Consider the following 14,498-nt stretch of genomic DNA (forward strand, 5'->3'; position numbering starts at 1 on the left):
CCCACAGACTGACCCTGAATCACAACACCTACCTGGTACCTCCATCCTTCAGTTTCTTCCTCCAAGCAAACTGGTCCTGTGATGATACCATGTATATATTTCCCATGCAGTTTGGAGGAAAATAGTCAGTGCCGGTGGACTAGGGATTAAAGAGAATTTCACTAAATATACTCCTGAGTGTGATTTAGGGATTTGCTAGTGGTTCCGTGGTGATGAATTAAGTGTTTCTAACTTTCTCTCTTGGGGAAAAAATGGCAATGGTTATGTTTACTTTGCTCAGTAAATGTGGTGTCCAAGGGGATCTATTCTATTTTTATTAACTTTTTAAAAGTTTGGCGTGCTACAGTGATATTATTCTGGGCTCTCTGAAAAATAGAGGCTTCTTTCCTGGGCATTTCTTGAAAGGAACATGCTCAGATGATCTAAAATGGTTAAGTAATTAGGACAGTTATTAGGTAAACCCCACAGCTGGCTTCAAGAGCAGCACTCACCGAGGAGTTGACCAGCTGAAAGAACCTCACTAATGACTTTGATGGTGAGATAATTTGGGTAGGATATCTACTATTCCAGAAGACAAAACATGATGCATCTGGAAAGACAGGCTGAAAAACAGTAGTGACATGTAGTAGACTCTAGTGCTGATTTTTTTTTTACATAGGAGATTAAAATCAAATGTATTTCACAGGAAGGGGATATATCTGTCTTGGTAAAAAGAAAATGCCTGTAAAAGAATATTAGACTCCTGATTGATCATGAGGTGCAGTTCTACCTCCATGTAATATTATTTTTTTCAGGTACGGGAAGTAGCAGTGTACTCAGTGCTGGTCAGGTACAGGCATTGAACTTTAAAAATATTCCAGGAAAATGGAGCAGGTTCAAAGGACAAGGACAAAGTTGAAAAACTAGGGATGATATTGTCAAGCAGGAAGAATCAGGACTACACCCTAAATTCTAGTTAAGCTGATTTATCATTCATGCCTACATACAAGAATCTAGTTAACTAACTGTCAACACTAAATAGGCACTACATAAGAGTTAACTGTCAGAATCCATTTATATCACATTTCATAAATGTATAGGTAGAACAATGTGCTTATTCTGGGGATTCTGCCATCTCTCCGAAGGGGGGGGGAGAGGATAGACTTAAGGTGATCTTCAAACAACAGGGAACATTTGAACTGGGGGAGGGAGGGGGAGAGACAGATCTGGATTGCATCTTCATTTACAACTGAAAAAGGAAAGCAATAACCATAAAACCAAGGAGAGTTCCCTTTCCCACGGAAGGGCCTGACACCTAAGCAAATGATGAGAGCCTGACCAAATGGATGAGGGGAGGGGCTGAAATGGGAATGCTTTATATAGGATTGAAATGTAACTTTGTTAGATTCCGTCTTGTATTGCCACAATCGATTCTATCCTAGTAAACATTTTCCTTTTGGACTAAACTTGCATCCAAGAGTTCTTATTTCCTAAGATGTGGATTGAGGTGGGTCCTGACATTAACAGAATTCAAGCAGAGTTGGTCTTAGATCGTTAGCAGGAATTTAATGACTCCAGACTGATACCTCTGCCTGTCCTTCTACAAAAATTCGTATTTGATCTCTGAGGGAAATGGACAGTTTATAAATTTAATAGAATAAAATGAAAATGATAGCAGTCTTAAAAACCACATAAGAGCACACTTATGAAAAATATTAATCGCCAGAACCGGACAGAAACTGCAGAGAACAGATAACTGATAAATTTTTTTAGGAAACATTCCTAATGTTAAGGCACAGGAACCATTACACAAAAAGAGGTGAGCTTTGTTCCACTATATTTATTTAGTAAAAGTTGAACACTCATCTGTCAATCAGAGTCCTGCAGCAAACCGGGATAGCCTCTTCCAACTCACCAACCCATGATTCTGTAGATCATGGACCAATAATATTGGATGCCTGGCCCTTCCTGGAAGCTCTAGACTAGGAGTGTCCAAACTTGGCAACTTTAAGACTTGTAAACTTAAACTCCCAGAATTCTCCAGCCAGCATGAAGTCCACAAGTCTTAAAGTTGCCAACCTGGTCTAGACAAAGATACCTCAGTGCTTTAAGGAAAATGGTAGTGTTACAAGTTTTGTTTTGTTTTGTTTTTAATTAAGAAGTGAGTTATCTGTCTATGGAGATTCTCAGTCATCCAGGTCATAGTTGTCCCAAAGATGCTTTTTCACGAGGCAACTGGAATTCCTTGTTTTTCTTTGAAGACATTTCACTTCTCATCCAAGAAGCTTCTTCAGTTCTGCCTGGATGGTGGGAAAATGGAAGGATTTATACTCCTTGGAGACAGCTGGTGATTTGCATTAATTTAGAGCGGGGGTGTCAAACTCAATTTCATGGAGGGCCGCATCAGCATTGCGGTTGCCCTCAGGGGGCCGGGTGGGTATGGCCAGGATGGGCGTGGCCTACTGGGTAGGCGTGGCTAGAGTGTGTATGGCCTTTTGGGTGGGCGTGGCCAGCTCTACATCGTTCATATCAAGGGTGCCTATGGGGGCCTGGGCAGGAGTGGGACAGATCTGAGGGTCTCTGGCAGAAGGAGGGTCTCTGGGCCAGGGCCAAGGCAGTGGGGGCCGTTCCCTCACTGTTTCCAGGATGGCTTCGCGGGCCGCATGAAACCACTTCGCGGGCCGGATCCGGCCCCCGGGCCTTGTGTTTGACATGTCTGATTTAGAGAGTTGTTCAGGCCACCTGGAGTTTTGCCTGTGTCACTGGAAACAAAACAACCACTTCATAAACTCATGGCACAACCTAGGAGAACAAACCCATCAGGATAAGATTCAGCAGTCCATCTGCATTTAAAAGACAAAGGCCGCTCTTTCGAAGACAGCAAAGTCCACATTTTGAACAGAGAGGACCGCTGGTTTGAAAGGGGTCAAAGAGGCCATCTATGTCAAAACTGAACAGCCCTCTCTCCATAGAGGGGGAGAATACAACATCATCTATCTCCAGTTTACAAGGCAGTGCTTTCAGCAATCCCAAGAAGGCTCCACACCCATTTGCACCACTCAGGTGACCCTGAGGATACAGATAAACCTCCATGGGGCCTCAACGACTCTCTTAAAAAAATGCAAATGACCAGCTGTCTGCAAGGAGTATAAATCCTTCCATTCCCCACCATCCAGTTAGAGCTGAGGAAACTTCTTGGATCAGAAATGAAACGACTTCAAAGAAAACCAAGAAAGTCCAGTTGCCTCTTGAAAAAGCATCTTTGGGGAAAGAGAGGAGTTATCTTTTCACCATTGGGTATGATTTAGAAAAATGAACGCTACTCCCATCTGCGTGGTTAGAGACGTATTTCAAAATGGAACAAAGACACTAGAGCAGCTCCTACCTTGATCCACAATTCCCGGTGGGTTGGAATTATAGACATTTAAGCTCACAATTCCTCTCCCCTCTTATCTCTTGAGGGGGGTCCTCCCCCCCCGCCGCTTTGCAGCTGAGCGCTTTGTAGGCAAATGATTTCCTCGCCTTTGTGGTGAATGGACAGAGCGATGACATGGCGTCGGTTCAGCATGATAGAAAGAAAGAATAAAATGCTTCTAATAATGAAGGAGGGAGGCATAGGACAGCAGCCAGGAAGTTGGATGGTGTGAAGCTCTTTCCTGCAGCACAATTGTGCAGAAGCTTGAAACCTTTTAATGAGACTTTATCTCTCCATGACTATCACTGGTTCCTTTTTCATCCCTCTCTCTGCCAGCAATTTGAAGCTTCAAGCCTCTGTTTCAGATAAAAATGTGAATTCCCACTGTTTCATTATCCACAGATGCTCCTGGATGCGCTGTAATATAGCTTTTTGAGGCCGCCATTTCTCTGATCCATGAAAGAATCTGCGGAGAGGATGTTAATTTTAACTGATGTGTTCGGGCTATATTTATGGCTTTCTTTTTCTTTTTCTTTTTTCTTTTTCTTTTTTTTTTAAACTTTCCAGGGCATTCAGTTAACATGAACACTGCACCGGATAATAGAAACCAATAATTTCACACTTAATAACCTCCGAGAGGCCCCATCTTTTATAAACGTCTGATTCTGTGGGAAGGCTCAAGCATCTCATTTGAGAAATACTGTACCTGCAGTACAGTAGTCCCATTGACTAGGTGGAACGTACCTTCTCCCTTTTAACTGAATCCATTGTTAACGCTTTTTAATTTATAATCCAAAGGTGCACCTTTGACGGGAAATATCTAGGACTAATTTGCTGTAATGTCAACTGGGGATGATTGTAGGAGACAGGAGGAAGAGCTACAGCTAAGACAATGGACTGATATTACGTTAGTTCAGAATAACAGAGTTGGAAGGAACCCTTGAAGGTCTTCTAGTCCAACCCACGATCCAGCAGGAGACCCTATACCAGGGGTAGGTAGGCAACCTTGACTCTTTTATGACTTGTGGACTTCAACTCCCAGAATTCCTGAGCCAGCATGGGAGTTGAAGTCCACAAGTCATAAAAGAGCCAAGGTTGCCTACCCCCTGCTCTATACCATTCCAGACAAATGGTTGTCCGGTCTCTTCTTAAAAGCCTCCAGTGATGGAGCACCCACAACTTCTGAAGGCAAGACATTCCACTGCTTTATTCTTCTTACTGTTAGGAAATTTCTCCTTCGTTCTAAGTTGCCTCTCTTCTTGATTAGTTTCCATCCACTGCTTCTTGTCCTGCCTTCTGGTGCTTTGGAAAATAGGTTTACGGCTTCTTCTTTGTGGCAGCCCTTCAAATATTGGAAGACAGCTATCATGTCGCCATTAGTCCTTCTTTTCACTAGACTAAAGTAAAAGGTAAAGGTTCCCCCGCGCATGCGTGCTAGTCGTTTCCAACTCTAGGGGCTGGTGCTCATCTCCGTTTCAAAGCCAAAGAGCCAGCGCTTGTCCGAGGATGTCTCCGTGGTCATGTGGCCGGCATGACTAGACGCCAAAGGCGCATGGAACGCTGTTACCTTCCCACCGGAGTGGTCCCTATTTTTCTACTTGCGTTTTTACGTGCTTTCAAACTGCTAGGTTGGCAGAAGCTGGGATGAGTAACAGGCGCTCACTCTGCTACGCGGCACTCGGGATTCAACCTGCCAAACTGCCGACCTTCTGATCGACAAGCTCAGCGTCCTAACCCACTGAGCCACCGCGTCACTAGACTAGACAAGCCCAATTTCTGAAACTGTTCTTCCTATGTTTTAGCCTCCAGCTCCCCAATCATCTATGTGGCTCTTTTCTGCACTCTTTCCAGAGGCTCTACATCTTTCTCTTTTTTTTAATACGGTGATCAAAATTGGATGGCGTATTCTAAGGGTGATCTTACTAAGACTTTATGAAGCGGTATGAACATTTCACGTGATCTTGATAAAGTCCCTCTGTTAATGCAGCCTAGAACTGTGTTGGCTTTTTTGGTAGCTGCTGGCTCATATTTAAATGATGGTCTGCTAGGACCCCAAGATCCCTCTCACAGTTATAACTATTTAGCCAGGTTTTACGTAATCTGTACATTTACATTTGATTTTTCTTGCCCTAAATGTAAAACGTTAACTTTTGTCTACATTGAATTTCATTTCAATTAAAAAAAAATAGTTTAAAAGAGGATGGGTGGTAAAAATATCCCAGAAGCGGGTTCTCTAGTTCAGGGTTTTTCAACCAGTAGTACGGGTACCACCTGTGGTACATTGGCACCTGGCAGGTGGTACGCGACCATCCTAGAAAAGTAGCGGGGGAGGGGAATGAGCTGAACCGGTGGCAGCACCGCACAAGCCTGAGCGAGAGACGGCTGGAGCTGCAGGGCTGTCAGGGCTCAGCGGTAGCACCAGGATCAGCACTTCTTCAGGGCTGTCAGGGCTCAGTGGAAGCACCAGGATCAGCACCAGGCTCCAGCTGGAGCTTGGCGCTGATCCTGGTGCTTCTGAGCCCAGAAGAAGCGCCGATGAGCTGGAATGTTGCAGCATCTCCAGGGTCTTGTGATTTACATTCAGATGCTTGGCAACTGATTCATATTTATGATGGTCACAGTGTCCCAGGGTCATGTGAAGTCATCAAAACCTGCTGCAACCACCCAGCAGAGGGGGGGAATAAAAACCAAACACTACCCCACCCCACCCCCGCTGCCAATCCTCAACAGAAATGCTCACAACAATGAAAACCTCGGACAGGAGGAAGAGCGCCGCCGGGCAGGCAGGCAGGTGTCTTGCTTGGCTGTGGCTTGGGGGGCACTTTTTTCAGTGCCATTGTAACTTTGAACAGTCACTAAGTGAACTGTTGTAAGTCGAGGACTACCTGTACTTCATCACTCCCCCCTCCCTTTTTTTGGTCATCAAGTTTTTGACACCTTGCTAGGCAACTGGTGGTACTCGGATGTTGCCATATTTTAAAAGTGGTACAATGGGTGAAAAGGTTGAAAAGCCCTGCTGTAGTTTTCAGGAGAGTGAAAATGAGGGACAGACTTGAAATGTTCTGTTAATGTCATCTTGCATTAAAGATAAAACTACAGGTAGTCCTTGACTTACAACCATTCATTTAGCAACCATTTGTGGTTACAACGGCACTGAAAAAAAATGATTTATGACCGGTTCTCACACTTAGGATCGCTGCAGAATTCCCACAGTCATGTGATCAAAGTTTGGGGACTTGGTCACCATCATGGTTGGAGCATCCCAGGGTTCTAGGATTGTCACTTGCAATCTTCTTAGGGAGCTTCTGACAAGTACAGTCAATGGGGGAACCCAGGTTTGGTTAACAACCACATGATTCCCTTAACAACTGCAGTGATTTGTTTAACAACCATGGCAAAAAAAGTTTGCAAAATAGGGGCAGGACTTTGCTTAACAACTGCCTTGCTTTAGCAGTGGAAATTTTGAGCTAAATTATTGTCATATATTGAGGACTAGATGCATTTGGCGTCAGGTCCCAAATTTTCTAATCCTCAAGGTAGAAGGATACTGATACGCTCACCCTGTTAAGCAGTTATTTTCTAAAATGATCTAAAACTTCAGGATCTATGTTGTCTTTGCAAAATCCTAACCTCGCCAAAAATCATGAATAATTGTGCAGGTTTATAGGAAGGAAGGAAGGAAGGAAGGAAGGAAGGAAGGAAGGAAGGAAGGAAGGAAGGAAGGAAGGAAGGAAGGAAGGAAGGAAGGAAGGAAGGAAAACAGAAAAAAAAGTCTCCCTGCATGCATGTCAGTATTTGTATCCTAAATCCTGAATATGAATTGTATTTACATTGTTAGTAACTGAGTGTTGTGATTCAGGGTGAGCCTGTGGGTTCGGCAGTTTGGTCGAACAACTCAGAGGAGGAGGAGGAGGGGGGTGTTGAAGAGCTTGCTGAGGGGATTGGACAGCTTGATGAGAGCCCCCAGCCAGGCCCCTCTCATCTGGTCACGACGCAGACCCAGCTGTGTGAGCCTGACAGCGTGGATGAAGATGACCCACAGCTGGCCCTGTTCAAGGACGCCCGACGCAGGAGGCAGTCAATCAGGAGTAAACAGAGGAAGGCAATGGGGCTCCTCAGAAGGAGGCAGAGAGAAGCCACGCCCTGAACTGTATTTAAGGGGGAATGCGTGGGAGGGCTGGTTTGCTGAAGGCAACCGCTTGAAAAACTCCTGTTTCTTGGTTTGTGTCTTGTTCTATTTGTTTTTGTAGCAATAAATTTGGCAGGCGTAATTCCAGCCTCTTGCCTTCTTGTAAAAGGGGTTGTCCCTGCCTTTTCTGCAGGGCCGGTAGCAGGCTGGTACGGAACACTGAGTGAACAAAAAAGTTATAACGAGTCAAGTGCCCTTTTTTTAGCAAAGCTACTTTCTATGCTTGAATTGCTAAAGAGAGAGAAAAACTACAAGGTTCGGATCACACCAGCAAGTTGAAGCATGGCTTTGCATCAAAATGCACCATGGTCTGCGCTAACAGTGCACAAAAGCATGAAGAGACTGCATACACATACACACACACACACACACACACACACACACACAGAGAGAGAGAGAGAGAGAGAGAGAGAGAGAGAGAGAGAGAGAGAGAGAGCAGTCAGCATGATGTCTTTTGTATTTGCAAATGCACACTCAAGTCTGCCTTAAAAAAAGGGTGTGTGTGTGTGTGTGGACAAGACAAGGCAGTTTAGAGAAAAGAGAAAGGAAATAATTCTAAAACCAAATCAAAGGATATAACCACACAATGAGGCCAAGCAGAAAATTTTTGAAGGGGAAAAAGAACTGCCAATAATAGTACTGTATTTTTATGATGGATTGCTGAGTCGAACTGTGACTCTGGATGCTTTGTTCTATTGACTTGAGACGCTTTCAGAGTGCCTTTGAAGATGGAGATGGTCACTGCATAGGGAAAGCATCCTGAATCTCAGTATCAACAAAGATGATTAGGGGACTGGAGGCTAAAACATATAAAGAACGTTTGCTGGAATTGGGTATGTCTAGTCTAGTGAAAAGAAGGACTAGGGGTGACATGATAGCAGTCTTCTGATATTTAAGGGGTTGCCATAAAAAGGGGGGGGTCAACCTATTCTCCAAAGCACCTGAAGGCAGGACAAGAAGCAATGGATGGAAACTAGCCAAGGAGAGAAGCAACCTAGAATTAAGGAGATGTTTCCTGACAGTTAGAACAATTAATCAGTGGAACGACTTCCCTCCAAACATTGTGGGTGCTCCAACACGGGAGGTTTTCAAGAAGAGATTGGACAGTCATTTGTCTGAAATGGTGTAGGGTTTCCTGCTTGAGCAGGGGGTTGGACTAGAAGACCTCCAATCTTACCAGTTTTGCTGTTCCGAGTCACCCTTCTGAGATCCAGCTTCCCCAATGGCATTTTTACCAAAAATGATCCAAGCATTCATTCATTTATTGATTCGTTGGTTAGGTTTTTATCTTGCCTTTATTACTTTATAAGTAATTCAAGACTGTGAACATACCTATAATAATCCTTCCTCCTCCTATTTTCTCCACAACAACCCTGTGATGTAAATTGGGCTGAGAAAAAGTGGCCGGCCCAAAGTGGCTTACATGCAGGACTAGAACTCACTGTCACCTGGTTTCTAGACCCATCGTTTTAACCACCTCACCAAAGTATATGAACAGGAGTGGCTGGCTTCTTCTTTTTTTTAATTGAAAAGTTTTACAGTACATTTTTGAATACAAAACCCTCTCCCCCTCCCCTCCCCCCAGCCCTCCCCAACCCTCCCCTCCCCTCCCCTCCCCCCTCCCCGACTTCCCAGAGCTAAATACAGGGTATAAAAATACAAACAAACATAATCTAAAATATGCAAACAACAATAAGATATTAAATTCTATCGCACTTTAACTCTTAATAAAATAACTACAAGCTAATTATACATCATATAAATCCGCTACTTATTCAAATGCTAAGTGAAACTTTTTAGTCCCATATTTATTCTGAATATAATCTATCCATCTCTTCCACTCCACGGTATATCTCTGTTGCGATTGATCTTTCAAATACGCTGAGATCTTTGCCATCTCCGCCAAGTTGGAAACTTTTAAAGTCCTGGCTGGCTTCTTAATTGGCTTGTGTAAGTCTCCCAAAATGAGCTGTTCTCTACACAAAATAATTCCGGCACAGACTTTTCTATTTCCTGCCCCAAATTCTTTTCATTTGAAAAATAAGTAATTTCTGTATTTATTTTTTATTTTTTTTAAAAAAAACTTGTGGGTGTATTCTCTGATTGATAAACTTCGAACGCTCAGTCGCTTTCAGAATAAAGTCCATTATATAAAAGATGTGGAGAAAAATTGAACAAAGGAAATGGGTTGTGAATTGGTAGCTTACGAATTTAAGGATTGGTTCAGTTCGGTTTTATGGGTAACACATATTACTCTCTTAATGTGATGTCAGTAGGTGCCCACTGAAATGTTTTTCAGTCTCCGATATTATAGTTTGATTTTTTTTTCCTCGTGTTTAAATTTCACATTTAATTTTTGTTTCCCTATTTCATTCTTTCAGGGAACACTGGAAACACATTCAGGATTGAACCAGTTCTAGGCATCATCACCTTGCTGAAAGAACCAGACCTGACCACCATGGGCCAGTTTGTGCTATCAGTTAAAGCAGCTGACCAGGGTTCCCCCCCATTGTCAGCTACTGCCATTGTCCGCATATCTGTGACCATGTCGGACAATTCCCGCCCCAAATTCACGCACAAGGAATGGCAAGCTGAAATAAACGAAAATGTTGATTTTGGGACTTTGGTTGTCCAAGTCTCAGCAATCAGTCAGTCTACATTAGTGTACGAAGTCAGAGATGGCAATATAGACGGAGCCTTCGCGATCAACCCTTATTCTGGTGTCATCACAAGTCAGAGGTCTCTTGACTATGAACATACTTCCTCTTACCAGCTCACTGTGCAAGCCACAAACATGGCAGGGATGGCATCGAATGCCACTGTAAACATTCAGATAGTGGATGAAAATGACAACTCACCTGTTTTTCTTTTTTCTCAATACTTGGGCAGCATCAGTGAGGCCGCACCTGTCAATAGCATAGTCCGGAGCGTGGGAAACCATCCACTTGTGATACGAGCCACAGATGCTGATAGTAATCAAAATGCACTGCTCGTCTACCAGATTGTTGAGTCCACTGCCAAGAATTATTTTACAGTAGACTCTAGTACTGGTGCAATTAGAACTATTGCTGATTTGGATCATGAAACCATCCCGCATTTCTACTTCCACGTTCACGTTCGAGATAGTGGCAATCCACAGCTTACTGCAGAAAGTCCCGTGGAAGTTACCATTGATGTAACGGATGTCAACGATAATCCTCCAGTGTTCAGTCAGGCCATGTTTGAAACCATCTTGCTTCTGCCAACTTACGTGGGAGTGGAGGTTCTTCAAGTCAAAGCTGTGGACCCAGATTTAGGAGTCCCTTCTGAGCTGGCTTACAGCCTGATTGAAGGGAACACGGAATATTTTCTCATTGATTCGGTTTCTGGGGTGTTAACTATAAAAAACCACAGCCTTTCCAAAGACCATTACATGCTGATAGTAAAAGTATCTGATGGGAAATTTTACAGTAGTGCTATAGTGACAATCATGGTCAAGGAAGCCATGGATAGCGGTCTTCACTTCACTCAAAGCCATTATTCTACGTCCATCTTGGAGAACAGCACCAACATCACCAAGGTAGCAGTGGTCAACGCGATTGGAAATCGTCTCAACGAGCCCTTGAAGTACAGCATTTTAAATCCAGGGAACAAATTCAAGATCAAACCCACTTTAGGTCTTATTCAAACTGTTGGCCTCCCGTTTGACCGGGAAGAACAGGAATTATATGAATTGGTGGTGGAAGCTAGTCGTGAGCTGGACCATCTGCGGGTGGCCAGGGTGGTTGTCCGAGTTCTCATTGAAGACATCAATGACAATGCTCCGGTATTTGTTGGACTTCCATACTATGCTGCTGTTCAAGTTGAGGCTGACCCTGGCACTCTGATATACCGAGTGAGGGCCATTGACAAAGACAAGGGTGCAAATGGGGATGTATCTTACCTACTGAAGGAGGACTATGGGCACTTTGAAATCGACAGTCACAGTGGGAGCATCACCTTGAAAGCACCCTTTAACTCTGACTTATCCAATATAGAATATTTAATTATTGTCATAGCTAAAGATGGAGGTGACCCCTCACTGTCTGCTTCGGTGGAACTGCCTATCACCATTGTTAATAAAGCCATGCCCATCTTTGACAAGCCCTTCTACACGGCCTCTGTAAATGAAGACATAGAAATGAACACCCCGATCCTGAGCATCAATGCTACCAGCCCAGAAGGTCAAGGTATCATTTACATCATAATAGATGGGGATCCTTATAATCAGTTCAACATTGACTTTGACACAGGAGTCCTCAGTGTCATCAGCCCACTAGACTATGAACTCAATCCCATTTTCAAGCTGACGGTGAGAGCCAGCGATGCTCTTACCGGCGCCCGAGCTGAAGTTACAGTGGACTTAATTATCAAAGATATCAATGACAACGCTCCAGTTTTTGACCACTTTGCTTACAACGCCACATTATCCGAAGCCTCTTTGATTGGGACTCCTGTCTTGCAGGTCATTGCTACTGATGCAGATTCTGACAATAACAAAATCATTCAGTACCAGATAGTCCAGGACACTTTCAATAGCACGGATTATTTTCATATCGACGGGACCAGTGGCCTTATCCTAACAGCTCGTTTGTTGGACCATGAGCTGATGCAGCAGTGCAGCTTAAAAGTACGGGCCACTGATAATGGATTCCCACCTCTAAGCAGTGAAGTTCTAGTGAATATCTACGTGACCGATATGAATGACAATCCTCCTGTTTTTAATCAATTGATATATGAATCTTATGTTAGTGAATTAGCTCCTCGGGGTCATTTTGTGACATGCGTCCAGGCTTCCGATGCAGATAGCTCCGATTTTGACCGATTGGAGTACAGTATCTTATCTGGAAATGACCGTACCAGTTTTGTGATGGATGCCAAAAGTGGTATAATCACACTGTCAAATCATCGGAAGCAGAGAATGGAATCAATGTACAGCTTGAACGTTTCCGTTTCTGATGGTTTGTTTACCAGCACTGCTCAAGTCCATATCCAGATTCTTGGAGCTAATTTGTACAGCCCCGTATTCACACAAAGTATTTACGTGGCAGAAGTCAGAGAAAACGCTGTCCCGGGAACCAGGGTGATTCACGTAAAAGCAACCGATGGAGATTCGGGCATCTATGGTCAGATAAGTTACTCCATCATCAATGATTTTGCCAAAGACAGATTTGTCATTGATAACAAAGGGCAGATCCTCACCACGGAGAAACTGGATCGGGAACTCCCTTCAGAAGGTGACATCACCATATTTTTAAGAGCTCTTGATGGTGGAGGGAGGAGCATGTTCTGCACCATCCGAGTCATAGTAGTGGATGAAAACGACAATGCCCCACAGTTCATGACTGTGGAATATAGAGCAAGTGTCAAAGCAGATGTGGGGAAAGGTCACTTAGTCACCCAGGTCCAAGCTCTTGATCCTGATGATGGTGCCAATGCTAGGATTGTCTACTCCCTGTACAGCGAAGCCTCTGTTTCTGTTGCGGATCTCCTGGAAATTGACCCAGACAATGGGTGGATGGTAACCAAAGGGAATTTCAACCAGTTGAAAAATACGGTGCTATCCTTTTTTGTCAAAGCCGTTGACAGTGGCATTCCCATACGGCATTCCCTTATCCCTGTGTACATACATGTTTTACCTCCAGAAACCATCTTGCCTTCTTTTTCTCAACCTCAGTATTCCTTTACAGTCTCAGAAGATGCCCTGATAGGGAGTACAATTGATGCTCTTCACGTGTTGCCTAACCAAGGAGTCATCTACAGCACAGTTAATGGTGAATTGACTGGAAACAATAAGGATGGAGTTTTCATTATAGAGCAAGACACCGGCATTATAAAACTGGACAAGAGGCTAGACCATGAGGCAGATCCCGCCTTTCATTTTAAAGTGGCTGCAACCTTACAGCTTGATAAGGTGGACATTGTAGTAACTGTGGATGTGGACATTAAAGTGCTGGACATTAATGACAACAAGCCTATTTTTGAGGCAGCCACATATGACACGATCGTAATGGAGGGGATGCCAATAGGGACTAAACTTGTACAAGTCAAAGCAACTGATGCAGACTCGGGGGCCAACGGTCAAGTCACCTATTCTCTCTTAACAGAACTGGATATCGACAGGATCTCGGAGGTGTTCACTATTGACAGCAACAGTGGCTGGATCAGCACCTTGAAAGATTTAGACCATGAGAAGGACCCCACTTTTGCCTTCACTGTGGTGTCCTCTGACCTGGGAGAAGCCCTCTCCCTCTCCTCGACCACCTTAATCTCCGTCACCGTGATGGACATCAACGATAATGCTCCCATATTCCAGCAGGATATGTACAGGGGATCTGTGAAAGAGAGTGACCCCCCAGGAGAAGTCGTGGCTGTCCTTAGCACTTGTGATGAAGATACCTCTGACATTAACCACCAAATTAGCTACCATATTACAGGTAAGGTTCCTTTCTAAGCTAGCGTTACACTGTAAGAAGAAACCGTGCTGCGGCAGCTTAGGCTTTGCCTGCAGAGGTCCCAAAGGTGCTTTTTTCGAAAAGCAACTGGACTTTGTGTTTCCTCAAAGACATCAAGGAACAAACAAAGTCCGGTTGCCTTTTGAAAAAGCACCTTTGGAACAACCATGACCTGCATGACTGAGAACCTCCATAGACAATTTCCTGCAGATGTTTCCTCATTCCAGCCCGGCTTCTCTGGTTAAAAAGAATGTTAAATAGCAGAAATGAGCAGACCCAAATTTTACAGGTGGTCCTCAATGACCACTTGTCGCAGTAACCATTCGAACTGACTTACAACCAGTCCTCAAACTTCCAGCCATCACAGCATCTCTACCCTGTGATCATGAGACCTGGTGGCACAGTGGTTAAAGTGTTGCATTGCAGGCAAACTCTGCCCACA

General features: G+C 44.0%; 1 protein-coding gene across 1 annotated transcript in view; it reads left to right on the top strand.

The window, feature by feature from the left end:
• FAT3 (FAT atypical cadherin 3) overlaps nucleotides 1-14,498 on the top strand; it is a gene marked incomplete at both ends in the record, with an annotated part of 425,634 nt that overhangs the window by 278,877 nt on the left and 132,259 nt on the right. The window contains one exon of the mRNA XM_081327912.1: nucleotides 9,965-14,038. Coding sequence (XP_081184038.1) covers nucleotides 9,965-14,038 — 4,074 coding nt within the window. The remainder of the gene's footprint in view (nucleotides 1-9,964; nucleotides 14,039-14,498) is intronic.

Source organism: Vipera berus (genome assembly GCF_964194415.1).
Source record: "Vipera berus genome assembly, chromosome: 4".
Classification (NCBI taxonomy): Eukaryota; Metazoa; Chordata; class Lepidosauria; order Squamata; family Viperidae; genus Vipera; species Vipera berus.